General features: G+C 35.4%; 4 protein-coding genes across 4 annotated transcripts; all 4 read right to left on the reverse strand.

Moving 5' to 3' along the window:
* Positions 2,870-9,184, reverse strand: LOC109709000 (constitutive photomorphogenesis protein 10). The gene is made up of 5 exons (XM_020231015.1): positions 8,908-9,184; positions 5,994-6,067; positions 4,852-4,999; positions 4,581-4,742; positions 2,870-3,219 (listed from the first exon to the last, which is right to left on the reverse strand). Exons 1-4 carry the CDS (start codon positions 9,167-9,169, stop codon positions 4,645-4,647), a joined length of 582 nt encoding a protein of 193 aa, XP_020086604.1. The 5' UTR covers positions 9,170-9,184; the 3' UTR covers positions 2,870-3,219; positions 4,581-4,644.
* Positions 14,091-15,918, reverse strand: LOC109708772 (L-type lectin-domain containing receptor kinase IX.1-like; the record flags this gene model as incomplete). Its single annotated transcript, XM_020230594.1, has 1 exon — positions 14,091-15,918. A coding segment is annotated over one exon (1,650 nt), but the record flags the coding sequence as incomplete, so codon positions are not given.
* On the reverse strand, positions 19,806-22,563 carry LOC109708999 (40S ribosomal protein S2-4-like). Its single transcript, XM_020231014.1, has 2 exons — positions 21,842-22,563; positions 19,806-20,258 (listed from the first exon to the last, which is right to left on the reverse strand). The coding sequence occupies exons 1-2, from the start codon at positions 22,463-22,465 to the stop codon at positions 20,100-20,102; spliced, it is 783 nt and encodes a 260-aa protein (XP_020086603.1). The 5' UTR covers positions 22,466-22,563; the 3' UTR covers positions 19,806-20,099.
* LOC109708998 (polygalacturonase-like) lies at positions 23,697-27,223 on the reverse strand. The gene is made up of 9 exons (XM_020231013.1): positions 26,807-27,223; positions 26,604-26,735; positions 26,329-26,499; positions 26,212-26,232; positions 25,911-26,118; positions 25,733-25,814; positions 25,483-25,591; positions 24,288-24,404; positions 23,697-24,040 (listed from the first exon to the last, which is right to left on the reverse strand). Exons 1-9 carry the CDS (start codon positions 27,077-27,079, stop codon positions 23,813-23,815), a joined length of 1,341 nt encoding a protein of 446 aa, XP_020086602.1. The 5' UTR covers positions 27,080-27,223; the 3' UTR covers positions 23,697-23,812.

The following is a 27,509-nucleotide window of genomic DNA, read 5'->3' on the forward strand; positions in this document are numbered from 1 at the left end:
ATGCAATTTATCCTAAAATTTATATGCATTATAATCTTTTTTAATTTTATTATTTACTCTTTAAATATTTTAGTTTACTATTCTATCTTTCAATTCACTTAAATTAAGCCATTTAATCTCACACTTCAAAATTTGAATGTGTGGATTATATTTACGGACTTGATTAGCATCTTTTATGTAATTCATTCTACTACAATTCTATCAACAAAAATGATGGACCTAAATATTGTACCAAAAAATTATTAAATAGATTAAATCAAGATGAAACAAGATGGACTAAAATTCAGATAAGATCTATACATTCTAATTGAGAAAATTGTTGTAACTAATTAAATCCAAATTATGTATAATCAAATATCATTTCGATAATAATTTTTATGGTGGAAAATAAAAATTAATAAAAATTAATTATTAAAATTATAATTTTTAATGTCTAACTAATTTAGTAACATCCAAACAGGTTGGTCCAATCATTTGTGTGTTTGCTCATCGCCTTCTCAAATCCAACAACCCCTCAATTTTATGATAAGTTATGCCACTAATGATGGATAATAACTAATTTTTGATGATAAATATTTTAAATTTAAAATTCAATCTGATACATTACAATCGATACTGTTTAAAAGGCCCATATATAAATAGTCTCAAGGTTTAAAAAGTTTATTACTAAAGGCATTAAAAAGTAATTTCAAATAACCAATTGAGTCATTAGTTGATTTGTAAGAAATTATTGTCTTTGTTCAGTCAAAACCCAATCTAACAAACAAATACGGTGTTCAATAATCAACGCGTTTCTCGCGAGCTGAGTTTTATGAATGGTTGATCGAATCAAACTGTTGACCGAATTGAAATTCTTTTAATATTCAATAAAATACGATATACGATTCTATCAACACGTTTCTCAGCTCTTAGACGTAAAATGAATCGAACTCAAAAGCTTTAAATGAAAATTCGGCTAAAAATAGAACCGAACTAAATATATTTTATTAATTAAAAAAAGGAATGTTACAAGGATGGAGAGTAATTGGGCTCAAGTTACATAGAGCCAAAGACAAATTATATAAAAATTAAAAACTACTCTTAAAAAAACTATAGATGCTGAGAATGGAAAAAAATATTAAATAAGTAACGATTTTTTATCTGAAAAAAATCTTTATTGCAGGCAACTTCTTACTATTTATAGACCAATTGTTTCGGCCCAAAGTTTATTTGTCTTTGAGCTTTATTTTTCAGCTCTTGATGCAACATATGTTATCTTTTTATATATTCGACTACGTGAGTCGAGCAGATTATCAGCTGGTACCATATTTTCTAGCGCTAACTCAACGGTAACACAAAATAAGTTATCACTTAAATAGCGAGAAATTAGTTTTCAAAATTTACAATTTTTTATGTATAGAATTTAAAATATGTATAACATATATTATAAATTAGATTTTGGTTTAAATTTTTTAAGGATTTAATAGTACTAATCCACCGAGGGCAAATAATAATTTCTGTACTGTTGTACGCCTCAAAACAACTAATCAATGTTACATTAAAAAAATAATAATAAACAAATAAAAAAAGATAATATCTAATTTATCCTTCAATGCTTTAAAAATAACTAATATACTTCTACTAAATAAAACTATTCTTATTAATTTTTTTAAAAAAATTAAATATAATTATAACCTTTAGAATTTATTAAAAAATTAGAGGTTTAGACGAATATTTTGAAAATAAAAAAAAAATACTTTTAAAAATTTTGAAGGGTGGTAAGGAATACATAATAAGTGAAAAACCCCCAAATAAAGAAAAAAACAAAAATAAAAAAACAACTAATCATAGTAAACCAACCGACCCAGCTGTGCCGACCAACCACACACCGAATGGCCAGCCGGACATCTCTCCCACGGGCAGCCCGGGCAGTCTGCCCGTAACCCCTCTCTGCAGTCTTCCCCCTCACCTATAAATTCCCTGCCTTCCCTCCCCCTATCAACAACCCCACAAAAATAAACTCTCTCTCTCTAGAAATCGTAGAGGATCTATCATCCAATTTATTGTTATAATTTACTTCCTTCGTATATTCATACATTCATAGAAATGGAGGCGAGTTTGAAGATGAGGCTCTTCGCCGCCGTCGCGATCGCCGTCGTCGTGATGGCGTCCTCCGCGGTTGAAACTGCCGCCGCCGCCCCCGCCCCAGCCCCCGGTCCCTCCTCCGACGCCTCCGCCACCGTCCCCGCCTTCGCCGCCGCCTCGTTGACCGCAATTCTCTTCGGATTCCTCTTCTGCTGATCAATTCATACAATTCCTATATATATTGGAGATATATATGATTATTCATATTTTCCGTGAATTATTATTGTTTCATTCTTTTTTTTGTTATAATATTTTTTTTTTCTTTGTTTCGGAGATATGGGTGGGGTTATTGGATCGTGGAGTATACCTGTGTATGTGGTGGCTTTTTAAGCGTTATGATGATATGAAGTGATTTTACAATATTTGTTTTGATATAATAAAGAAAAAGTTTTATTCATTTTATCGTTTTTTGTTCTATTGTCCCTAATATTACCAAATAGTATGCTTTTCATTTTTTAAAATAATAATTATTTAATAAAAAATTAGAACCCTTCTCACGCCTGAAATTCGGTGCTAAGAAAATTTTTACAACTAACCACCCATTCGAAATATACAATGAAAAGTCAGAGCAACAAACACAGAAATTTCCTCCGCATTGGGTTTGCAGAGCGTCCACGCTCTCATGATCCATATTTATCAATCAATCACAACCGTCGAATCCCTTCTATGGAGAAGGTCCAACTGTAACAATGTGTGATGGTGTAAAATCCCAACATCTGCAAGAATAAATCCATGCAAACACGGCTCACGAAGAAGATAACCACAGCTCCAACAATTTCAGAAACATTCTATACATGTTCATGATTTTCTTTACTAGACTACAATTAAACGGAGAAAGATACTGTACTAGCTGGGAAATCTCTTTTACAGTTCATCGTTAACCGAAACCTTGCGGGGAGCGTGATTCTTTTAAATCAAACTAGATCGAGGTTACAAGATACTTAACAACAAAAGTTACAAACTGCGAACAATTATGACAAAATAAGTGTCTAAATGAACCCTTTGTTGCAGTGTGCCATAAGCTCCATTAATTGGAATCATCACCAAGCCGGTCAATCGAAATCCTATATCGCCCACAACGCGGTACCTGCGAAACTGAATGAAAATATTCGTATGTAAGCTTCGGGCACTGATATTAGCACAGAAAAATTTGATTAGGCCGGCAAAATCCAATTTCGCCTCTTAAAAGATGAAACAGGGCTAAACAGTAAATATAATCTGGATTTTTCGCTGTTAGTAGCAAAACACAGGTCATTGCTATCAATTCCCGTAAAGTAATTTGGGACAGTACAAATAAAAAAAATTTCTGTTTTGTCAAAAGATACAACCAATAACTTGAAAGAAAGAAGTGTAGTTCTTCATATGAATCCTATGTTTATGAGGTCATTTGTAACACTATAAGTAAGTTGTCATAAAACCTGACCCATTCATAGTCTAGAAATGCTACAAGTTCACAATTTTGCAAAGGGAAAAAGAAGCGACTCCGACTCAGAAACGGATCTCTTTCTTATCTCTTACCAAATGTTAGTACTCGCTCTCAGGATTTGTACCCCTAGTTATTCATAGAGCAAAAATTATGTCTTCTGCAGAGTATGCAACTTGTAACAAAAAAGGAAAAAAATAAACAAAAGAAATCAAGTTTCAAATTTCAATTACCTCAAACCAGTAGTGAAGCGACTTGCGGAAAAAAAAAAAAAAAATCCTAACCAAAGACATCAGCTATAAAATAATCTTGGACTGAAGGGAAATACATACTTGCTAAATACAGCAGTTGAACAATGAAGACATGGGGTCAAGATGTTATGTTTTCAGTTGACCAGTTGATTTATTTGATTGATCAAATTACTGCAGAGTTTTTCAATCTCATGAAGATTTTATTTTTTCTCTCTCTAGAAATTCGATCAGATCATGGGAGTACCCCAGGAACTCGTTCATCGGCTCATCATCTAGCCCTATCTATGCACTCGTTATGACTAGGGTGTGCAAAATGCCTCATCATCTTGCAAGCAAACACAAGCTCGCTTGTTCGCCTACGTTGGTTTGGTTCTCCATTGGAACTTTTTATATCTCAAGGTTATCAAAAACATGCTAATCTGAGAAAACATGTAAGAAAGACAAATATTTACAGCAAAACCATTCATAACAGGTGTGCTCTGCATCATTTCTATTTTTATTTTTTTCTCATGTTCTTCATTGCTTACTTGGCAATCTCCTATTTTTTCCAATGAAATAAAAAGGAAAAAAAAACAATCAACAATGTATTTTCATTTGTTGTTTTGAAATACATCGCATAAATAAAGAGTATCAGAAATTCAGTATGCCCATTCCAAGATACCTTTAATCTCACAGTACTTGGAGGAGAAAACGAAACCTACGGAACTCCAAACGCTACCTTAAAACTCAACAACTCAAGAAAGGAAAAGAGTTGGAAGTCGGGTTGCTCAAGGAACAAGTACCGTGGAATACTAATCTCGGTGACCCTTTTTCAGCGAAAGAGATATCTTGAAACTTAAAATCTCTCTATCTAGCGAATCTGATTGTCCACTCTGCAGCTATTTCATCATGCTTGGCTCTATCAGTCAAGTACAAGCGAGCGATGCTCGAGACAAGAGGGTTATCTGCAAATATCAAACAATAAAGTCCTTGTAAGAAAAGTTTTGAAATTCGATGATTTACACAACTGGCGAACTAATCATTGAGAATGATTAGATAACAGCAGTACATTACATGGATCAGGATTTGTGATGATATTTTTGATCGCCAATAAGACCTTTGAAATTGTCAGAGTTGGGCTCCACCCGTCCTTCAAAATGTCCAAACTTAATTTGCCTGCAGAATCAACATTGCAGTGGTATATTCGTGTTTTGAAAGTCACCTACAAAGCAAAATTGCGAACCAGAAATGTCAAACAGTTATTTCGTATGCAAAATATAGAAAATTCGAGTTATTTTAAACAATATACATCACAGTGAGTGTGCATTTATAGGACTCTGCATTAAAGTCAATAAATAAATAAATTAATAAAGATCTAATAAATAAAGAACTAAACTCATTGATACAGTGATCTTGCCTTAAGCTGCTCTTTTAAACTTCTGCAGTGTTGTGTATCAGATAATCTCGTAATAAAATGTTTCCACATACATTTGCTTCAGATAGTTCATAATTTTTCTTTCTTTTTTTTTTTTTTTTGGTTTACCAGGATGAATTAGTGCGGCATTGCATCCGTACAACAATTTCATGTTGCTACAAAAGGTAAATGTATACAGACATACCTGAAACTTAGCACATTTTGAAGTAGGTGGATGAACTTAAAATCTATTAGTTTCAGTACCTAACCTTCCATAGTATTCTTATTTCAGTACATCTCTGTTTGGTTCCGCCAAAAACAAACTGTTCTGTCACAGAAGCAATAAAATATTCTATCAAGTAGCAAAATGTTACATCAAGAAAGTTAGAAACACCATTACATTCTAAGCGTGCCATTTTTCTGCTTTTTTAAAGCATGAACTTCACTTGATTGGATGCGTCAGCACATGTACTTCTCTTTTGTTGTCATTATTAATGAATCCGCATCGTACCCCAGCCAGTTGCAGAATGGGATCTTCTTCCAAAATTCTTTTTAAAAAATCTAAAAGATGTTACTGCTGAGTTTTTGCTTTTTGTCGCCAAACAAATTCCACAAATTTATAGTTTGCAAGCAATCTGCCAGTTCATCAAATAAGTTACATTTGTTTACGAAGTAAAACTTCAACAAAACCACAAAAACTACTACACACTCGTATAGAAGCCAAAAGTTGAACTTACAAATCTGATGCTGGATTTATGAAGTAGAAGAGAAGACCGTCATGTATATATTCAAATTCTCTTACCATTGGGGGTTTGAACGGATATTCCGATGGAAATATAATGTCGAGGAAAAATATGCCGCCTTCATATGGTGAACCTATAAAAGAGAACCAATATGGGCTTGTGATATCTTATAATTGAACCCTCAAATACTGGCATAAATAGAGAGCATACAATTATAATGTAAAGCAATCATTAAGTAGTTATGATTAACAAGTGCTTTAGCACTTGGGCTCTGTTTGGATGTCGAAATAAGCTATCCAGTGATATCCTATTTGGTACGAAGTTGCAAGCTAGAAATAAGATAATAACCTCGTGGTGAAATATGCTATTCTAGCAAATCATGAATGTCAAGACCTCTCAAGGAACTACCTTTCAATTACACAAGAAAATCTTTATTTATTGGAAAGGTGATACAAAAATAACTTATTCCAACATCCAAAAAACCTTGAGGTCATAAATGTGCCAATTTCATATGATAAGAAATAAGAAAAGAAGCAAAAATCAAGAGTTTAAAAAGTGGAATTGTAATACAAAACTTTAGATTCCAGAAAATAATAATAAGTCTGGTTTCAGAGTAAGCACAGTGATAAGAGTATAACAGTGGAGTTGGAAAAATTTTATAATAAGGATCAGCCAAAACTAAGACTTGTCGAACTGGCTAAAGTTTGAAAGCATGCAGCCACTTAGAGTGATGAGCCTTGACGACCTTATTTCATAATAGTGAAACCACCACCGAGAACAACAACAATAATAACAAACGCCATAATAATAGCAATTTAGCTTGATTAAGTGAACCATATTCTTCTGTCTATCTTTTCTTTTTTTAATACAATTGCTTGTTAAACAACTCTCTCTTACGGCAGTTTGGGTTTTCCCTCCATCTTAAAACACTTTCTTCCTGAACATAATCACTCCTTACTAGTGCAGCTATGTGACCTATCTAAATAGATGTGTAAATAACTAGACATCTTAACTTTCTTACCTTCTTAAATGTAAGGCCACTTTGTGATTTTGGTTAGAAATGTCAGGACAATCAAATTGGAATTTCACACAACTTACCATCTATCAGTGCTAATATAAACTTTTGTTATACATGACCTTTTCTTATCTTTCTAGTAATTCACATATCCACCTCGACATCTTCACGTCAAAAATTCAATGTCTGTGCACATGTCATCTCCCCATTTTCCAAATGTTTCCATCGTAGGCACAACCAGTCATGAGAAGTTGTGGAAAATTTTCATTTTGAAGTGTGAGATATATTGGCGGTCACATAACAAATGTCAGAGCCCCATTTTCTACCCATCCTACTTTAGTTCTAAGCTCTGCATCCCTCTACAGAAGATAAAAGATCCATTTTATGTGACCTAGCAACAGAAGAAATAAGTCAACAGCAGCAAAATGATTCGTCATATCAACACATAAATCAAGATCACAGTATATCTAAATTAAATTCGCATTTCCAGGCAAACACTAGGGTTGTACAAACAAAAGGGGATTAGTCTATCTGTCGCACATTTTTCTTTACATATGAAGCAGAATCAGATGATAAAATAATATCAAAATCTCTTGCTACCACTCTGTTCGGAACCAAATCTGAATCCAGTTTAATTGAGATTACTTTCTAGAACAATTCAGTAGAATTCATGAAGAACAAATATTTGTTCATTTACTTTTCACCATTTCAGATGCTGATGTGTATACTTTTCCTGATTCACTCATAGTAGCATGACTACTGTAAGAAAGGACATTACTGAATTATTGACAAATCAAACCTCAAACTGTAGGATTTGATTATGTTATAAAAAATCCTCTCATTAAATCATCACAAATATATAAACATCTTATAAAACAATGGTTTTAACCAGCAGAATTATGAAAACTTTCTAAATATCCTCCATATAGCAGCAGTTATGTAGTTTGCATACTGTTTACTTCAATCCTCATCTCAAAGGTGTTATTTCGAGTCCAGCTGGCATCCTTTTCTTTACAAACATGGGGCATTTGATCCGACGATCGATACTGTTAAATACGATGTAAATTATTTGAAGTATCTAAATGTCAAGTTTCTTTATTTTGAAAAATCACATATAGTGCATCAAGTTCTCACAAAATGAAGCAATTCAGAAGGGGTACAAGGGTGTCAGAGGTGCTAGTAGTAGCAGCAGTAGAGATTAATAAAGCTAGAATGCGTTTTTGAAGCAAAAAAACTTGTCTACTTCCGTATCGTTTCTCGCGATAGAGCATCCGAATTGTCGATCGGCACAGTTAAACACAAACCAGGCTATTTGAACTTTCTGGAAACAAAAATTTCTGATTTTTTAGCTTCATTTGCCTTCAATGATTCAAGCGGCTCCAAACTTAACAATTTTTTAATGGCTAATACATTTAAGATAAATTTTGTCATTACGTAAATGACGTTATATAATAGTGAAATTTCTGTTTCTATGAAGCTCAAATAGTCTAGAAGATCGTGTTTAACAGTATCAATCGTCGATTCAGATGCCCCGTCGCCGTCATTTATGTAAAATTCAAGTGATTCCTTAATGGCTAATAAATCTAAGGTAAAGTCGAGACCACTTGATCACTAGGTAAATGAGGTCGTAAAATCGTGAAATTCTTATTTCAGTGAGGCTGCTACTCAAACAGTTACAGTATCAATCATCGATTCGCATGCCGCGTCGCCGATCATTTACGTAAAACTCAGGGGGCTCCAACTTCCAACACTACAGACAACAATTTGAGACTAGTTCATCACTAGGAGGTAGGGATGAGGTAAATGATGTCGCAAAATCGTGAAATTCGATTCCTATGAAGCTCGAATAGATGCGGAAGCAGCAGTAATACTAGAAGTAGTAGCGGCGGCAGAGAGAGAGAGAGAGAGAGAGAGAGAGAGAGATGAATGCATAGATAGATAGATGGATGGATGGAGACCGGAGGGGCCGATGAGGGTGGAGAGCCAGTGGTAGAGGTTGTCGCCCTTGGGGCCGGCGGAGCAGTCGGCGGGGGGATCGGCGTTGAGCTCCAGCATCTCCTTCTGTATCCTCTTCCCCGACGCCGACACCGACGTCGCCGACGCCCACGGCCGCACCCCTCCCCCTCCCCCTCCCCCTCCGCCGCCACTGCCGCCGCCGCCGCCTCCCGCAGGAGGCTCGCGCTCGCGCTCGCCAACAAGGACGAGGAGAAGCAGCAGCATCTCCTGGAATGCGCCGCGAGCAGGCTGGAGTCTGGACTGAGGAATTCGAACGCCGCCCGCTATTTCTTTTCACCCGGACAGCAAAATCAACAGGCCATTTTGCAGGCGATTTTCTTTTCTTTTCTTTTCTTCTTTTTTTTTTTTTGAAATATATATATCTATATATATATATATATATATTTTTTTTTTTTTGAGAGAGAAAGGTAAAGCCGGAAATATAATTCAAATTTGGGATTCTGGTATCAACCGTCAAGCCCTTTGTCACTTGGCACCAGAGATGATTGGTGTTATTTTTTGAAGAAATGGCTACTTGTAGCATTCCTTTAGGATATATAAATATATAATATACACTCCATCTATGTAGAACGAGATAAATTTTACTAATCACATTAATATAATTAGTAAAAATTCTTCTCCATAGGATGAGTACGATTATCATTATACATCTTAGGGTATGAGTAGATTGGCTAAAAAAATAAATAATTAGTAATAAATTTTCTATCCTAGGATAGATGGAGTGCACATCATACACACTTCTTTAGAGTGTATGAGTAGGAGCCATGCTACTCATACACTTCAAAGGGAATACATCTTATATCCACTTCATCTTAAGATCATTAATATCCTATTTTGCACATCAATTTTTTTTTTTATCTTTATTAAAATTTATTTAAATTTTTATTAACTCTGGAACGAGAGTATAAAATCTACACTCTTTTTTGGGTCAATTGCATACTGATTCTTATAAACATAGTAAATTACAAATATATTCCTATAAAGTTCAACTTTCATAAGTTATCTCTACAAAAGTTCTAATGTTTTTAGATATGTTCCTACCGTTAGAATCCATTAAAAAAGTTTAGTTAACCATAGGTTAAATACTTTACTGGGATTAATTTTTAACATTTTTACTCCTCTTATATTATACTGTTATAACTTTTGGAGTGACATATTTGTGATGGTAAATTGGAAATATAACAGTTTTCTAACGATTCTCTAACAATAACAAACCATAGGGACATATCTGAAAATATTAGGACTTTTACAGAAATAATTTATAAAAATTGAACTTTAAAGGAATATATTTGTAATTTCCTATATTTGCGAAAATCTGTATGCAATTAACCCTTTTTTAAATGTATAGGACATCTTTTAGGACTATCGACCATGTGGTAATATCATTATTACATTTTAATTATTAATTATTAAATTTTAAATATTATTATTAAATTTACATATATGTTCAAAGTCATCAACATGGTAGGATATTCAAAAATAAAATAGCCCAATAATTTCTATAATTTTTTATTATATAAATTGACCCCACAAAAATTTTAAGGATAAACTACACTAATACTAATAAACAAAGTAAGCATAAACAATGAATAACAAAAAATGATGTGATTGCAAAGCCAAAATATAATTATTCTATTATAGTGACACGCAGATAAATATTTATTTTACAACTATTTCAAGGGACAGTTTACATTCTTTTCTATCTATATTATGGATACTGGATTGTTACTATAGTTTTTCAGAGATGACAGGTGCAATCTAACTCGTCAGCTGCTTACCGTCCTCATTGACGGTTCTGAAAAAAAAACAATAATAAAAGCGTGAAAACTATATAAATAGATTCTAGTGGATTCAACCGTTAAAAGATGGACTTACACTATTAGATCTACTCAAGACACCCAAAGTAAAGAAGCACTAAACTAGCGATAAAGCAACAAAAATAACAGTAATAAATGTGATGAAACTATTACGTCTCTAAAAAGAAAGAAAATTCACTACCAATGATATTAAATATGCATGAATTATGATAAGAAGGACTTGTCAAGGGTATCCAATCACAACGATCGGCTCTGAGTCCGGTCAAGCCTGCATCATGCTTGGCAAGCCGCTGAACATTTCCGAAGGATAGCAGTTTGATAGCTTAGGATAACATAACCAAATCTTTATTTGAAGGAAGTATGAATTATAGAAAACTTCAACCTTGGAAGCAGGCTTTCATGAGTCATCACGACCAGAAATGTGATAAAATTTCTTAACAATTTAGATGCCTTTTGGGTTAATATCACGATCAATAATTATAGGTCTCTCGTTTTTGGAAAGAAACTAATCTGGGATATCTCCTTATTAGGCGCATCTTTTTTTTAACTGTTGGTACTTTTAAAGATGGGTCGAAAGAGCCATTACATTAACTGTGCTAAAACTAAAATTTTAGCTCAGCGTTGACTCTTTAGCATGCCTCTCAACAAAAATCTACCTACCGACCGTCCTTAGATCAAGCGGCAAAAGGCTTGGTGGTTGGTATTCGAGACCCAAGTTCGAATCCTAGTTGATTCACATTTCTAGTTAAGTTTATTTCTAAATGAAATAAAAAAAAAATCTACCTTTCATAATTCAAATAATGAGAGCCAAGTTATACAAGTTAATTTGAGACTCTTTGATAAACTCAAAATATAGACCGAAATTAAATAGTCAGAAGTTATATAAAATTAGGAGTTCGGTGGGTTCGAACTCAATACCTTCTGCTCCGATACCATATTAACTTATATAAAATATTCGTTTTTCTCCACAAATTTAAACATAAGAGAATGGTGCTTGTAATATATATTCAATATAATTTCGGTGCAAATTACCGCCTAAGCAATTGCTTACTAGAGTAACATCCATGGATGCGCTTTGCCCTCTTTATTCTACAAACAGCAACAATTCAAACATTTTCTGGAGTAATCTCCTCGTACGCTCAAAAGTTTCAAACTATAATGTATGATGAAACTAAATGTTAGATTCCCGCCATCCTCTGGCACAGTTGGAATAATTGAGCGGGCGATTTCAAAATGGTCTATAGTTGAGTGAGTTTCCGTAGTTGTAGATTAATAGCATTTAATGCAAAAGTTAATGCGGTGAGACTAATTTCAGCAAGTAATTTTTCGAGTGGTATTTAAATTTTTTTAAAAAAATTTGAACGGTGGATCACAAGTTTACAACATGACCCAAGTTCAAATGACTTTACTTCCTTCTTTTTTTTCCTTTTTTTTTTTTTCTTTCTTTTTAAGAATATGAGAAGACATTCAACAGCAATGTGCAGTTGCCAATCAATTTGAGATATTATGTTTTGCAAACATGTTTTTTTTTTTTTTTACTTTATCCAGAAAAACAGAACTATTGTAGAANAGTGTTTTTGATTTTTTTTTCTTTTTACAAATAACTATTTGAATATCTGAAATCGAGTTTTATTGTAAATTATGTATTTCCTAAAATTTTGTAATTTTGAAGTAAAACAAAAGTTCACACTCAGCTATACAAAAAAAGGGAAAAAAAAAATAAGATGAGGCCTTTCCAAATAATGTAGAAAATATAATGTTTTTAAACGAGGTAGTGTTGTATTATGAGACATAAATTATAGTGTATAATAAAAGAATATTATACGTACTGTAGAAAGAACCTTGTTGGAATGATTTAATGAAAATTTAAGTAACAAATAATGAGAGCAGCAGGATCACAACTTTATATTATTAGTTTTGTGTTCAATTGAAAGGCGCCAAGCGGGCCATGTCATTGAGAATGAAATCATTTACGGCGGTTCGGAGAAGGTTGGGTTTCGTGTGAGAAAAGGGAGGATGGCGATGGAGATAGCAAAGCCATTGAGAACAAGAAGAAAGTAGAAATTGATGTCGGGACAGATGGTGGAAACTGTTGCCCAAAAGATATAATAAAAAGAATTTACAATTAGTCTTAACACACTATTTTATGTGTATGATAGATATCAGATGGTTCATACCATATAACAAATCAAGCTCAAATCCTCTTAAATATTGATGTGATTTAAAATTGACTTAGAATTCTCTGGAACTCGGTCAGAAGAATGCCACAAAGAGGTTGTGTATCCTAGGGGCAAGCTTATGGCTCATTTGGAGGCAGAGGAATAATTTGCTTCTCAAACAACGTAACTCGAATCCCACAAATGTGGTAGGACAAATAAAGAGCTTAGTTGAATAATGGGAATTTTACTGTAGGGCAAGGTGTTTGGAGAACTGCTCATTCGCTATGCGTGTGTGGGTTTTTTTTTTTTTTTTTTTTTTTTTTTTGGTCCTTTAATCCTTTATTTTGCTGTTTGTCTCTCTTTTTCGATCGAGACCTCATTGCCTCATTTACAAATCATTCTCAGCTACAAGCTGATCAATCTGCCAGTTCTTTTGCTCCAACAATCTTTTGAAGAATTCACGATTTTTTGTGCTAAATTCATTTTCTGAATGAATGAAGCGAGTACTGTGCTATTCTTTTTTCAAAAAAAGAAAAAGACTTTGATGTCATATTATCTAAAAAATTATCTTAATATGAAATGACTCAGAATTAATTTTAACTGAAAGCATCTTCGAACGAAGATGACCCATAATATGTTCAATGTGATATCTAGTGGCAGTAAACTTTAACTTAAAGATTGAAGTTTTTGACAAAGTTTATAAACTTTGGTGAGCTGATTAACCAAAAAAACAAAGAATATTTACGAAGCAAACAATATCCTAAAATACAACACTGTAAGATATCATTAAGACAAAAAGACCTATTGCAAAAGGACCTGTAGTCAGGGGACCTCACTACATTTTTACGCAGAAAAAACAGTATAATAAGACTGAAGAGACAAAATACCCAAGATTATAACCTTTGATATACTTGTTACCTTATCATGTAGTTTTAGAACTATTTTCTACAGGACCCAATCTACAATTACTAAATTACGTGTACTATATCCTCAATACAAAACCTTACCTACAAAACAGCCTCCATAAACAAATCAGAACTATGGAAAAAAAATCATATAATTAACTCAGAAATTTAAGTTGTACTACTTCAGAATTTCAAAATTTTCTGAAGTAGTTCTTTTTTTAAAAAAATAAAGTGATAACATTTCTTTCACAAGAAAGGCAGTGTATTATTAGGAAGAAAATCCCAGATCTGTTAACAAAGAAACAGCAGAAAGCTTGTGGCAGTAAAACAACAAAGCCAGTCTGCAATTGCTACAACCTCAACTACAAAACAATCTCCATGAACAAATCAAAAACACACTTTAAACAAAATCGCACTTCTTGTTATGACTCCAGGAGTCTATCTGATGATGAGGATGTTCCGAAGGCACTATCCCCTGCATCAGCAATACTCGAAGCTGCTCCCGACAAGCCGTGATAACCGATCGGCGGCACGAAATAGACCGGCACAGGCATCTTCGGCGGGAGAACCGGCGGCGGAGATTCGAATTTTAGAACGGCGACCGCCTGCCGAATAGACGGTCGCAGTGTCCAGTCAGGATGGGCGCACCATAACCCGACCGCCACCAGCCGTCCCAATTCCGCTTCGTCGAACGCTTTGTTCAGTCTGTCATCGGCTGCTTCCTGAATTGCGTTTCTTCCGTGCATCTCCCACGCCCAGGGGAGCAACCGCGCCCTCCCCGGCTCCTCCTTCGGCTCCACGGGCCGCCGCCCGCACGCGATCTCCAGCGCCACGATTCCGAAGCTGTAGACGTCGGACTCCTTGCTCGCCTTCCCCGTCGTCACGCATTCCGGAGCCAAGTACCCCACGGTCCCCGCGAGGACGGTGGTTTGCGCGCCGATCGAGTCGTCGTGATCGATGAGCCTCGCCAGGCCGAAATCGCCGAGCTTCGCGTTGAATGCCGAGTCGAGCATGACGTTGCTCGGCTTGATGTCTCTGTGCACCACGCACTGCTCGCACTCCTCGTGCAGGTAGAGGATCGCGGACGCCAGGCCGACCGCGACCCTGTACCGCGACTGCCACGGCAGGAATAGCTCAGTTGAATAGAGATGAAGGTCCAGACTGCCGTTCGGCACGAGCTCGTAGACGAGCAGGAAGTCGGCGTCGCGGTCGTGGCACCAGCCGACGACCTCTCCGAGCTTCCGCTCCTCCGCGAAGTTGTCCGTCGCGGCGGCCAATTCGGCGTACCGGAACCTCCTCGGCCCGCTGCCGATCTCGAACTCCCCGGCCAGCTCGTCGTAGGCCATGCTGTCATCCTCCTCCTCCTCCTCCTCCTCCGCTTCTTTTCGTCTTCTCGCGTTCCTCGCGTTCCTCCTCCTCCTCCGGAGAAGGAACAGGATCAGGCCGAGGATGGAGATCAGAACTGCGAATCCCGCCGCAATCGCGATGGCGATTTCGATGTCGATTAATGTGTTGTCGGGGTCGAGAGTGGAGGTGAATTCCCAGTGGAGTATCTGGTGCAGCTCGACGGCGCCGCCGGTGGCGGCGGAGAAGCCGACGGCGACGCGGTCGGGGAGGTGCTGCCGGAGGTCGACGGCGAAGGAGAGGCTGCAGGGGCGGCCGTCGAAGGAGGGGCTGTCGTCGTAGGTCAGGAAGACGGTGAGGTTCTGCGCGGCGCCGTCGTAGGCGATCCACGCGTTGGCGACGCGGCCGTCCTTCATGCTGCTGCCCCACGTGAGCGTGGCGGCGGAGCGGATCGAGTTCACGTCGACGCCGACGTGGTCGGCGCTCGGGTCCCACTCGTTCTCGTAAGTATCGAATTCGACGGCGACGAGCTGGCCGGCGGGATCGGCGGCGGCGGCGGCGGCGGCGTCGAAGAGGCCGAGGAAGCCGCCGGAGGAGTGGTTGGGGAGGAGGGAGGGGAAGGGGGAGAGGAAGAAGGCGAGGCCGTCGCCGAAGTGGAGGGGGTCGGCGGAGCGGACGAGGAAGGAGAAGCGGGTGGAGACTCCGGGGGGGAGTTGTCGGCGGAGGCGTCGGAGAAGTTGAAGGAGAAGGAGAGTGGGGCCGCGGAGGGGATCATGGATATGGATATGGATACGGAGAAGAAGAAGACGAAGGAAAAGAAGGAGGAGGGAGACATCGTGGTGTGGTGCGTGGGATCAGATGCCGCGATTGATCATAATCCCCTTGCAAAAGCGTTTCTTGAGTTTAGAAAAAGGGCTTATTGGTCGAGGGTGGTGGAGTTGGTTGACCGTGGAAGAGCCGCTACATTGTACTACACCGCACGATGAGTTGGCCTACTCGGATGTTTCTTATTTATTTGTTTTTCCATTGGATCCGTTATTCTTACATGCATTGGATCTATTATTAGTTACGACCCATTGTTTTCTTCTTTTTTTTCTTTTTTTTTTTTTTTTTGGGAGAGATAGGTAGCACACTACTCACTTCGTTTATTTTATTTATAAATAAATTTAGCTGAAAATATGAATCAAGTAGGATTCAAATTTGAGACCCCGAGTACCAACCATCAAGCCCTTTGTCACTTGCTTTAGGAACAGTCGGTTACGACGCATTGTTAGAATGGAAGATACTGCATATACAGAAACAAACCTTCAATTGGACACGTTGAGGAGTTTTTAATTTGCTGTTATTCAAGAGATAATTTTTTTTTTCTAAAATTTAGATTTATTTTTTAAGAAATAGTAGTAGAAAATATCAAATAAATTTTTGAACAGAGACAATACTAACATATAACAACGAATCGAATATTTTCTAATAAAACATCGTTGAGGCGACTTATGCTTTGTCCGTATATAGACCTACTCGTGGATGTAATTTTGCAATCCTTTCGTCTTAGAATTTTTAGAAATTTAAAATAAATTTTAATAATAAATATGATAGTAGATCGAAAGTTTCGCAACGAGACATCATTCGAGAGCTTCCACATGTAGATCTACTTATAAATATAAATTTTACAATTATTTTATTTTTTTGAAAGAAAGGTAGCATAATTTATTTTTGCTTCGTTCAATTTTTATTAGAAATAAATTTAGCTTAAAGAGTGAAATAATTAGGCTTTGAATTGAAATATTGAGTACCAACTATCAAGCACTTTATTATTTGTGCTGGGTGTTAGCTTTTTATTATTGGCTAAAATATATTAAACTTTTTATTCCATAATAACAGATCTAGAAGACTAATAAGTTGAGTTCGGTGAGTCCAATAAGCTAACTAGTACTGCGGTCCGTACTAAATCTAAACAATAATAGGCCCGACAATTGAATTAATGTCAGCACGATGGCTGAATCATTCAGTACTATGAGTGCGCACTTTTTATCTGTATGTATTTTTGAAATAGTTTATTAGCGCTAATAGTCAGGCTAGAAATAGTTGCTCAAAAAATTTTAATAAGACAAATAGAGAAATAGCAATGCTCGATTTTGGTGATGATCCGCAATTTGTACGGCTGAATGGGTTGTTGGAGGATATTCATCCTATAAACATTTGTGAACTCATAACCTTTTAATTCGAAATAAAGGGACAAAAATTTTATGGGCATAGCCCCCAAACTAGTTTGTTTGGGGGCTATACGGATCGCCGCCGCGTGGTCGATCTGACAGCCACGTTTCTGAGTTGTTTTTTCTCTCTCTCTCTCTAAAAACACAATTTTTTTTTTTTTTGTTTTCCATCTGTGGCCATCGGATCGGTCACATGGCGTCGATCTGCATAATCCTCAAACTAATTAGTTTGGGGACTATGCCCATAAAATTTTTGTCCCAAGTAAACACATATCTCTCCCATACGACTGTATTAATGATGAAGCTTTACTACTTTAGGTCCTTGATTGACAACAAGGGTAAATTGCGGTTTTAGGTTTGTCTGGTCTAAATTCTAAAAAATTAATTTCTCCGTAATTTATTTTAATTTGAAGAATTAATTTTGACCGAAAGCTATAAAGTATTTGACTAAATTTAGATAAATTTCGGAAGTGAATTTATAAAACCGTTTGGCAAAATATTTTATAATTTTTTTTGATATTTACAAATAATAATTTTATTTTAAAATAACTTAAAATTTAAAAATGAATTTAAAATTTCAATTTAAACTTCAATTTATATTTTAAATTTTAAATTTTAAATTCATAAAAAAATTTAAAATTTGTTACTAAATTTAAAATATAACTTTGAAAATTTAAAATTTAAAATTTAAAATTCTAATTTCTAAATCAAAATTTAGATTTTCAATTTCAAATTTAAAATCTAAATTTTAAATTTGAATTTAAAATTTGAAATTTTAAAATTTAGAATTTAAAATTTGAACATTAAGAGTTTAAAAATTAAAAATTAAAATATAAAATTCAAAATTAAAATTAAAATTTAAAATTTTAAAATGTTGAATTCTAAATATTTGTAATTTGTAATTTGAAAATTACAATTTTAATTTTCAAATTTAAATTTAACTTCTTAAATTTCAAAATTTAAATTATATCTTAAATTTTAAAATTTGAAATTTAATATCTAAATTTTAAATGTTATATTTTGAAATTTGAATTTTCAAACTTGAAATTTAAAATTTAGAATTTAAAAATTCAAATATAAAATTTAAAATTTAAAATTTAAATTAAACTTAAAAACTTAAAATTTGAATCTACATTAAATACAATTTTTAATTTTGAGCCCAAAATTAGAATCAAATTTCAAAAGTTAGGTTTTAGCCGCTTCTGATTTTGGTTCTCGAAAATTTAAAAACTGATTCTAAAAATAACAATCAGATTTTAAAAATAAGATTGCCAAATGCTATATTGAGTGAAAATCACTTTTCCAAAGCTAGCCCAAACATCCACTTTTTGTTCATAAACTATGTGGGGAGTGACATTTGGTCTTCAAACTTTAATTTATTATAATTTTTTATTTAAATTTTTAGAAGTATTACAATTAAGTCTCACAACCTAATTTAGTTGATTAACTATTGATGTATTGGTAATGTAAAAATAATGTGCAATCTTGATTATTTGCATATCACCAATTACATCACTACTACACCACTTTTATCTTAGCCACATACAATAATTAGTTAATTAAATTGGATTATAAGATTTAATTACAATAATTCTAAAAATTCGAGCAAATAATAAATTAAATTAAATTTTGAGAACCAAGATGTCGCCCATCTCATAATTTGAGGACCAACGTGCAATTAGGCCAGAGTTATCATTTTTTTCATTTCTCATAAAGTTTATATAGACTAATGTAGAAAGAAATAATGGATTGTTTATAAATCTTATATTCAAGTATTTGTTTGACGGTAAGTAAAAAATAAAAAGTTGAAAATAATTTTTTCTTACTTTTCAAGATTTTTTAAAAATATATCACCCATCCAATATATTAAATTATTTAAAATTAGTATTTTTTTTTAAAAAAACAATAACACCAATGGAATTGGAGGGACTACTTTTTTATTTTACTGTCATACGATTTTAAAAATTACACTTAATTTCTCTTTAGTTATAAAGGTGATCTTATTTTGTTATTTTATTTGATTGTTGATTTTTTGGGCAAAAGTACAGATAGAACTATAGAATGATTAAATATAATTTTTCAAATTATAGGATGATAAAACGTAGGATGAAACCATAGGAGGGGCATATTGAGGTTTATTAAAAAAAATTATTATTCAATGGCTATAAAAGTATGTGATAGATGAAGAACAAAAGAATTCATGATTTAGAAATATGCAGATAAACTAGAAGCAAGGAACAATTTGTAAAGAAAGCGAAAGAGCAAGATGACTTGCATAATATATTGCCCAGAACGAGCACATCATTCCATTCCAACTCATAGCCCATGAGCAACTCATCAATAGACTCAATATGCATCTTAAAAAGCAAATGCCAAAGCGAAGATAACTACACAAACAAAACTTACAAAATTAGCCACCACCAGCAAATCCAATAATGGATATTATAAGCACGAAATGATAGCCAACAGATCTTTGTTTGAAGTTCACAGATTCATTTCATGAAACACAAAAAAAATTTAAAGACTACTGAATTCAAGAAAACAGTAATTTTTTTTGCCGACATTACTCATACGGTCCGAACTTAACTACAAACCAAACTGCATGACAAGGAGAAAAACAAAACTAAATGGGAAACAAGGGAACTCATATAAGTACTTTCTGCATATCCTTAATAAGGCTTTCTACCTTCTCATGATTAGGCTTCAACCTTCTCTGCTTCGTCAAGGAGGATCGCCTTGGTAGGCTTGGCGAGGAAGTCTGTGTACTCCTGGAATGGCGATTTGGTGAAGCGGGTCTCTCTCCAGAAGTCGGGTGTCAGGAACCCGTAGGTCTTCATCAGACAGTCGAATGTAGCCTGCACCACAAATATGCCATTCTCAGTAGCCAAGTAAAATTTTCAGCGTACTTAATATTGTACATGCAAATAATCATTAAGGTGCTTGAGGAACAATGTATGAAGGCAAATTAATTTTGAAAATTTTGATGGAGGACTTGAAAATTCATTCTATCAAAAGTGTGAAACATAGTCATGACAAGAGGGCAGCAACTATAGCCCCTTGGCAAGTTCATTAAGGGTGCCTTTAATTGCCAGGAATGGGTATGTGAAACTCGCAAGCACTGGTGTTTGGTCAGCCACCGAAAATGCCAGAATGTGCAAACTGCATACCAGAAGGACCCTGCAAACTCAACCTCCTCGTACAAGTCTGTAAAATCAGAGGGCGCACAGACCTCGTGGTTGCACATAACCAAGCATGCATCAATAGCAAAATGTTGGAGCCATTAAGTGACAAAAGAGATTAGAATAACATTATTTGATACACAGTGAGAGGATTACTGCAGGTTTACACTCTACACAAATAATAAATCTCAAAGCAGTAAACGATAATAATATATTAATCTACAATTCAAATCAATAACCATAAAAATAAATTCCAAGAAGCAAGAACCACAGATCTAATAATCAATTTAACTTCCAGTTATTCTCTCTGAACTTTTCTTATCACAAAAATATGGGATAAAAATGGCAGCAAAGCAGTTAAACAAGTATATCATAAAGAAGGGAATAGGTAGCAAACACATTTGTACAAAAAATAAAGAGATAATTTACAAAAATACTACAATTTCAAAACTTAAATACTTCGACCACATATGAACAATTGTGGTATCATTTAAATTCTTAACTAACGATACTATTAACTTCTCAGTAAGAGAACTATAAGAGATAAAAAGTAAATCTGAAGTTAATTATAGCTAATAACAACAACATAGATGATTAAATAACAAAAAAAATAAACTGACAGTACATGGTATTAAAACAAGAGCACATAATAATATGATTTTAGTGATATTTCATATTCGCTGCCTTTTTTGAGATCTATATGACACGCTAATTATACCACATTTAATTGGTATAAGATAAAGGCACAAAACATTCATTTACAGAGTATATTTTTAAGTTCTGTATGACAGAATCTATGCCTTTAACTTTATAATGTGTGAAAACAATTACGCGTATGTGACTTTTTCAGCACAACACATATGTAGAAGCAGATCAAGAAATAGATCTCAGAACCCAATATTGCCATCATGATTCAAGTTAACTTACAAAACCCTGCCAAAATCGTAACTTTCACCCATTTCCTACCTCATGTTAAAAACCAAAGTATTGCATATTTGATTAACCATAGATTACAAAGTTGCAAGCAATTTTAATGTGTTGATGAAAAGTAATCAATATGAAATCAACTACTAACAAGTTAACCAACAAAACCTGCCAAAATCACAACTTTAACCCATTTCCGAATCTTAGAAAACCATATTTGATTAACCATATGTATTCCAAAATTGTAAGCAATGTCAATGTGTCGACGAGAAGTAACCAATATGAAATCAATTACTGAAATAAGAGGTGGAATAAAACATGATTGTATTGTATACCTTGACGAAGTTGCCGAGGGTCTTGGTGGAGCCGCGGGAGGAGGTGAACACGTCCTCGATGCCGGCGAACTGGAGCACCTTCTTGGGCACGCGGGCAGCGACGATACCGGCCCCCCGTGGAGCAGGAACCATGCGGACGGTGACGGAGCCGCACTTGCCGGTGACCTTGCAGGGAACGGTGTGGGGCTTCCCGATCTTGTTCCCCCAGTAGCCCCTGCGCACGGGGATCACCGAGAGCTTGGCGAGTATGATGGCGCCGCGGATCGCGGTGGCCACCTCCTTGGAGCACTTGACGCCGAGCCCGACGTGGCCGTTGCCGTCGCCGACGACAACGAAGGCCTTGAATCGCGTGCGCTGGCCCGCGCGGGTCTGCTTCTGGACGGGCATGATCTTCATGACCTCGTCCTTGAGGCCGGAGACTAGGGTTTCCACGATCTGGTGCTCCTTCACGGGGAGGGAGTGGAGGTAGATCTGCTCCATGCTCCGGATCTTCCCCTCCTTCACCAGGCGCCCTAGCTTCGTCACGGGCACCCACTTCTCCTCCTCCTGGCGGGGGCCACCGCCGCGCCCACCGCCGCCGAAGCCGCGCCCGAAGCCACCGCGCTCGCCGCCTCTCTCCGCCATTGTTGCTTCGGTTGGGGCGTGGGGATGAAGGGGTGGAGGGGATGAGGGTTAGGGTTTTTTGGAGAGCGGAGGCGCTGGAGAGGGATGGAGAGAATCAACGAGGTATGGTTTATATAGTGGAGGCGAAGGGGGTCGCGGGAGAGAGATTAGGGTTTTGGTACACTCCCAAAACGGGCCGGGCCACAGCACGGCACGGGTGCTGTAGCACCCGTTCCGGCCCGGCCCGGTCAGAACATACAAGCCGTGCTAGGCCTTATTTTGCGGCCGGACGGCCCGGCACGGCACCCGTTACACGCGGAGTGTAACGAGTGTTTCGGATCTTCTACGGTGGGATTACCTCTATGGATCTAGTGATGAACGGCTATTAATAACCGCTCGATAGAAGAGATTATTGTGTGGACCGGGTCCACCACGTCAACTATAAATACTAGTACTAGCTTTTAACTATTTTTTTGGGTCCTCTTAAACTTTAATTTATTATAATTTTTTTTCTAAATTATTATAATTATGTTCTATTATATAATTTATTTTATTCACAGCAGTATGGGAATTTGTTATGTGATAATGATTAAGACTTAATTTGATATTGAGCTCCACCTGACGTTATTAGATAAAATGGAGTTGAGGTAAAAGTATATAGAGATATGTTTTTACGTTCTCCGGTGGAATCGTAGAAAATATATTATAATCGACTTATTGTGATATACGAAACGCTATATCATATACGGAAACAAATAGAGTATTTTTTCATCGTACTTTCTCACTACATGTAACGCAATCTTCCCGCATTCTCAAACGAAGCCTAAATATTATTATTATATTAGTATCATCAGCGATCAATTAAATTACTTCATCGAACTTTATTACAACAAAAGCAATATTACTGGTCCACTTTAAAATAGGGTACACATCATACATCCCCCTTCATCCAAGAGTCATTATTTTTTCACCTATCACATCAACTTTATTGTTTTATCTTGAAAATAATTTAAATTACAGTATTATCTATTTTTTATTTAAATACAATTAGAAACAAGATAACATATCTATAATATCCTAATAATCTTACATCAGATAATGTGAGGGAGTGTGAAAGCTAGATATATGAAAGTTAGGTTTAAACATTTTGTGTCGGTGATATGGGCCAATAAATTAGTGGTATTTGTGGGCTATATTATGAAAGTTTCACCATAAAATTAGTCAAAAAGCCCAATAGCAAAAAAAGTACCCATAACAAACCATTAAATTCTTTTAAAAGAGAAAAGTATGGACAATATGTGATTTATTCCATTTACATTGTCTAATTATCACTGCATTTTACAACCTCCTCATCCTTATTTTCCTTTATTAATTATACACACAAGGAGTGGGAATAACATTTCCCTTCTTAGTCCACATTGCATTATCACATGCACTTATTGTGGATTTTTTATTTTGCCCAACCAAGTTAATGTTTTGCATAGTAATCCCATGGCAGGGAATGCTTTTGCTGCAGTTGAAGGTGATAGCAAATTGAGAAGCACTTGTCCCCTTGATGTTTTCATACAATATGTTGCTTACTTCCACAGCTGATTTCTACATTCAAAAAAAAAAAATTCATAAAAGGATAAAGTAACAAATCAAAATTTAAAGTTCAATCTCAATCAGCAATTACTTATTTCATTTGCAGTGTGATTCAGAATTTTTCCACCATTTAAACAACATTTTATTACTCTTTCTACGTAAAGAGTGATCAACGACTGAGATTGAACCTTCGAATTTATTTTGTTTATGTGTCGTTCACTTGAGTGGGACTAGTAAGGAAGGAAAATTGCTCTTGTACCTGAATTTTGCATGCCTTGCTAGAGTCGCAATAATTTTGGTCAATAATTATGGGGTTTTCAACATTATCCATCATGATATTTTTAAATACTACAGCTCTTACATAGCCACTCCCTCCCTGTTCAAAAAAGCATGGGTTAGGAACAAGGTATGATTTGAAAAAAAAAAAAATTTTTTAAAAAATAATAATAAAACTGATACACCTATTCATGTGCCCATTAACTTCCACAATATTGTGGTTTACAACTTTAAACATCACACAAGCATAAGTAGTGTAAGGAACAATGTGCATATTGTTATATACATAAGGATAAAGTGTAAATTATGTAACAAATAAGATAAGATTATCCTTTGTGGCAATTTCTAATTTATATTTCCATTAGGATAGTTTTTAAATTTTAGTTAGTGCCATAAATTTAAATATATATATTTTTTAAAATTGTAATTTTCTCTGTAACAAATGAGATAAACTCAAGTAAACTGGTGATCAAGCGTAGCATACTTTAGTCTCCAAAAACTCTCCATCACAATATATCCTTATTAATTAATTATATTTTTATCATGAATGTTGCTCTACTATTATTTCTAAGGTAAAATACTGTTGCCATCCTGATTCTGCAACTTGGTTTTTATACTTTATACTTAAACACTTCAATCTATAAATATTTACAGATGATTACAGTCACATCTAAAAATAAAAAAAGAAAAAAATTTCCAATCAGGTACCCACACACTCACTATATATTCTAAAGTTTCTAATACAACAACTCAGTTTCTGTATCTTTTTACTTAAATAACTTCAGTTTCTAATTGTAGCCTCTAAAAGTGAAAAAATAATAATAATAATAAACAAACTCTTTTATTCCTTTGTACAGAGCAGTTATAAACCCACCAATAAAGTTGCAACTAACAAATCAGGAAAAAAAAGAGAAAAGGTGAGCTACTTACTATATACATTTGGTATAACAAACACCTACAAATACTTTAAAATAAAACATACAATCCAATAATTGGAGAAAGTGACAAGACCAATTAACCTAACAAGAGAAGAACACTTCTTTGATTCAATTATGAGGGAATGTGCAAAAACTTGAATTATGAATCTTATAATTTCCCCCTTTTTTTTTTCCTTTCATGTACAAAAAAAAGGGAAAAAGGAAGAGTTATATGTAAAGAGTAAAGACCAACTAATTAACCTGCCATGTTTTGATCCTTGCTCCATTTTGGGTTCCAATTAGTTGTGCTGTGTCTACAGTTACATTTGAGACTTGGGCTTTTGAGTTTCTTGCTCCTAAGCTCCCAATGCTGATGGAAATAATCATATTTGTTAAAAAAAGAAAAAAACTCAAATATCAGAATTAATCATATTTTTCTTCTTCAATTTGCAAAGCTATAATAGCAAATTAGTAAAATTTCAGTAGTTTGCAATTGAGAGTTTATATATACCTTATTCCATGACCAGGTCCACATATTATTTTCATAATGTTAACACCTTGAGATCCAGTAGCGATCGAAATGCAGTCGTCACCTTCATTAAATAAATCAAGACAATAAGTAAACAAAGCATAGCATTTAAGCTTTGTTTATGTTTTTGTACACATGTTTAATCAATGTTTTATCATGCCTGTTCTGATTACACAATTGGTAATCTCTATATTTTGCGTGTGTGCCACATGAATGCCGTCGGTGTTAGGGCTCCACGATGGCGCGGTTATGGTGAGGTTGCTCGTTTTCACGTTCGTGCTCTTCTCAAAAGATACTTGAATTTGCGGGCTATTCCGCACGCTCAAGTTCTCCACCCTCAAGTTCTTGCAAGAATAGAATGTCATAGCCTACACAAGATCGAGAGAAATCACACTTCGAAATACAGTGAACATGTCTAAAATGTGATCTCTTTGTCTCAACAAGTAGATTGAAAATCGTACCGTTGGGGCATCCTTGCAAGGCTGAAAAAGGCGAGTAGAACGGTTAAGTTAGAACTTTTCTTATAAACGAAAGAGTGATGAGGAAAATGTTCGTGAAATATATATATATATGCTTACGAGAGATTTGTTCACTTTGCATGAGTGTAGCCACCACATCTTTCCATTACCATTTATCGTTCCACCGCCCGTCACCGAAAGATTTCTGATACCATTGAATAGTATCCAGTGTCTTTGATCCCCCAACTTCCAATCGGACAGTTTCGAAGGTGCTTCGATGTTTCCCTTGATCTTATTTCATTCAAACACATAAAAATTAAAAGAAATCAATGATAAACTAAACCAATTTATATATATCACACATTTTATTAGAACTATATTAATTTGTATCTCACCACCAATGTCACACTTGATTTGCATGAGCCAGAGAATGTGATTTGCTTAAGGAGATAACTCTTCTTTTTAGGAACCAAAAGAACAGCTGAAACAGAAGAGGAGCAAGCATGTGCCCAGGCCTTTCCAAATGCCTGAGTAATTAAACAAACAAATTAAACATTTTGTCCTCCATGCATATATGTACTAAGCGCGCATTAATCACCTTCGTGTCGTCGGTTTTACCATCACCTTTAGCGCCATAGTAATCCACATTGAAAACATTTGATCGCGAAACTTGTGATACACCAACTCGATCGAATCTTTCGTCAAAGGGCGACATAAAATGAGAAGGATAAGATGCGGTGCCGCATAAAGAAGCGCCGCCGACGAGATCGCCAATGGTGGTGTCACCTTCTAAATTTCCATAGCAGGCGATGAGGTCGCTAACGAACAACGCGACGAGATAGAGCGAAATAAGCTTATGTACTAGGGCCATTTCTATAAACTAGTCTTTGTAACAAGGATCAATAAAATGATATGCTTTGTTTGGTATATATATAGGATATAGTGGTGGAACAATGTAATAATGAGCACTGCATAAACACGAAGTAAAGTTTACCAAAGCATGATATTGAGATAGAGATGTTGTGGATATTGGTGCATGATTTAATATAGGTATGGGGAATGAGATGGAAGAGTCTTAAACGCAAGTGTCTTTGAGACCAACTTCTCTCTACCATTTTTTTTTTTCCTTAAATTGCAAAAGGAGAAAGTAAGAAGAATAGGGAGGGAATATCTAATTTAAATATTGTACTTAATTTGTCCATCATTTATCTAGTAGTATAGATTACACGCATTGGGCCCACAAAATTTGGAAGGTACTTCACACAATATGTTTAATAAATTTGGCTTGTGTATCTTATTGA

This window comes from Ananas comosus, linkage group 4 (genome assembly GCF_001540865.1).
Source record: "Ananas comosus cultivar F153 linkage group 4, ASM154086v1, whole genome shotgun sequence".
Lineage (NCBI taxonomy): Eukaryota > Viridiplantae > Streptophyta > Magnoliopsida > Poales > Bromeliaceae > Ananas > Ananas comosus.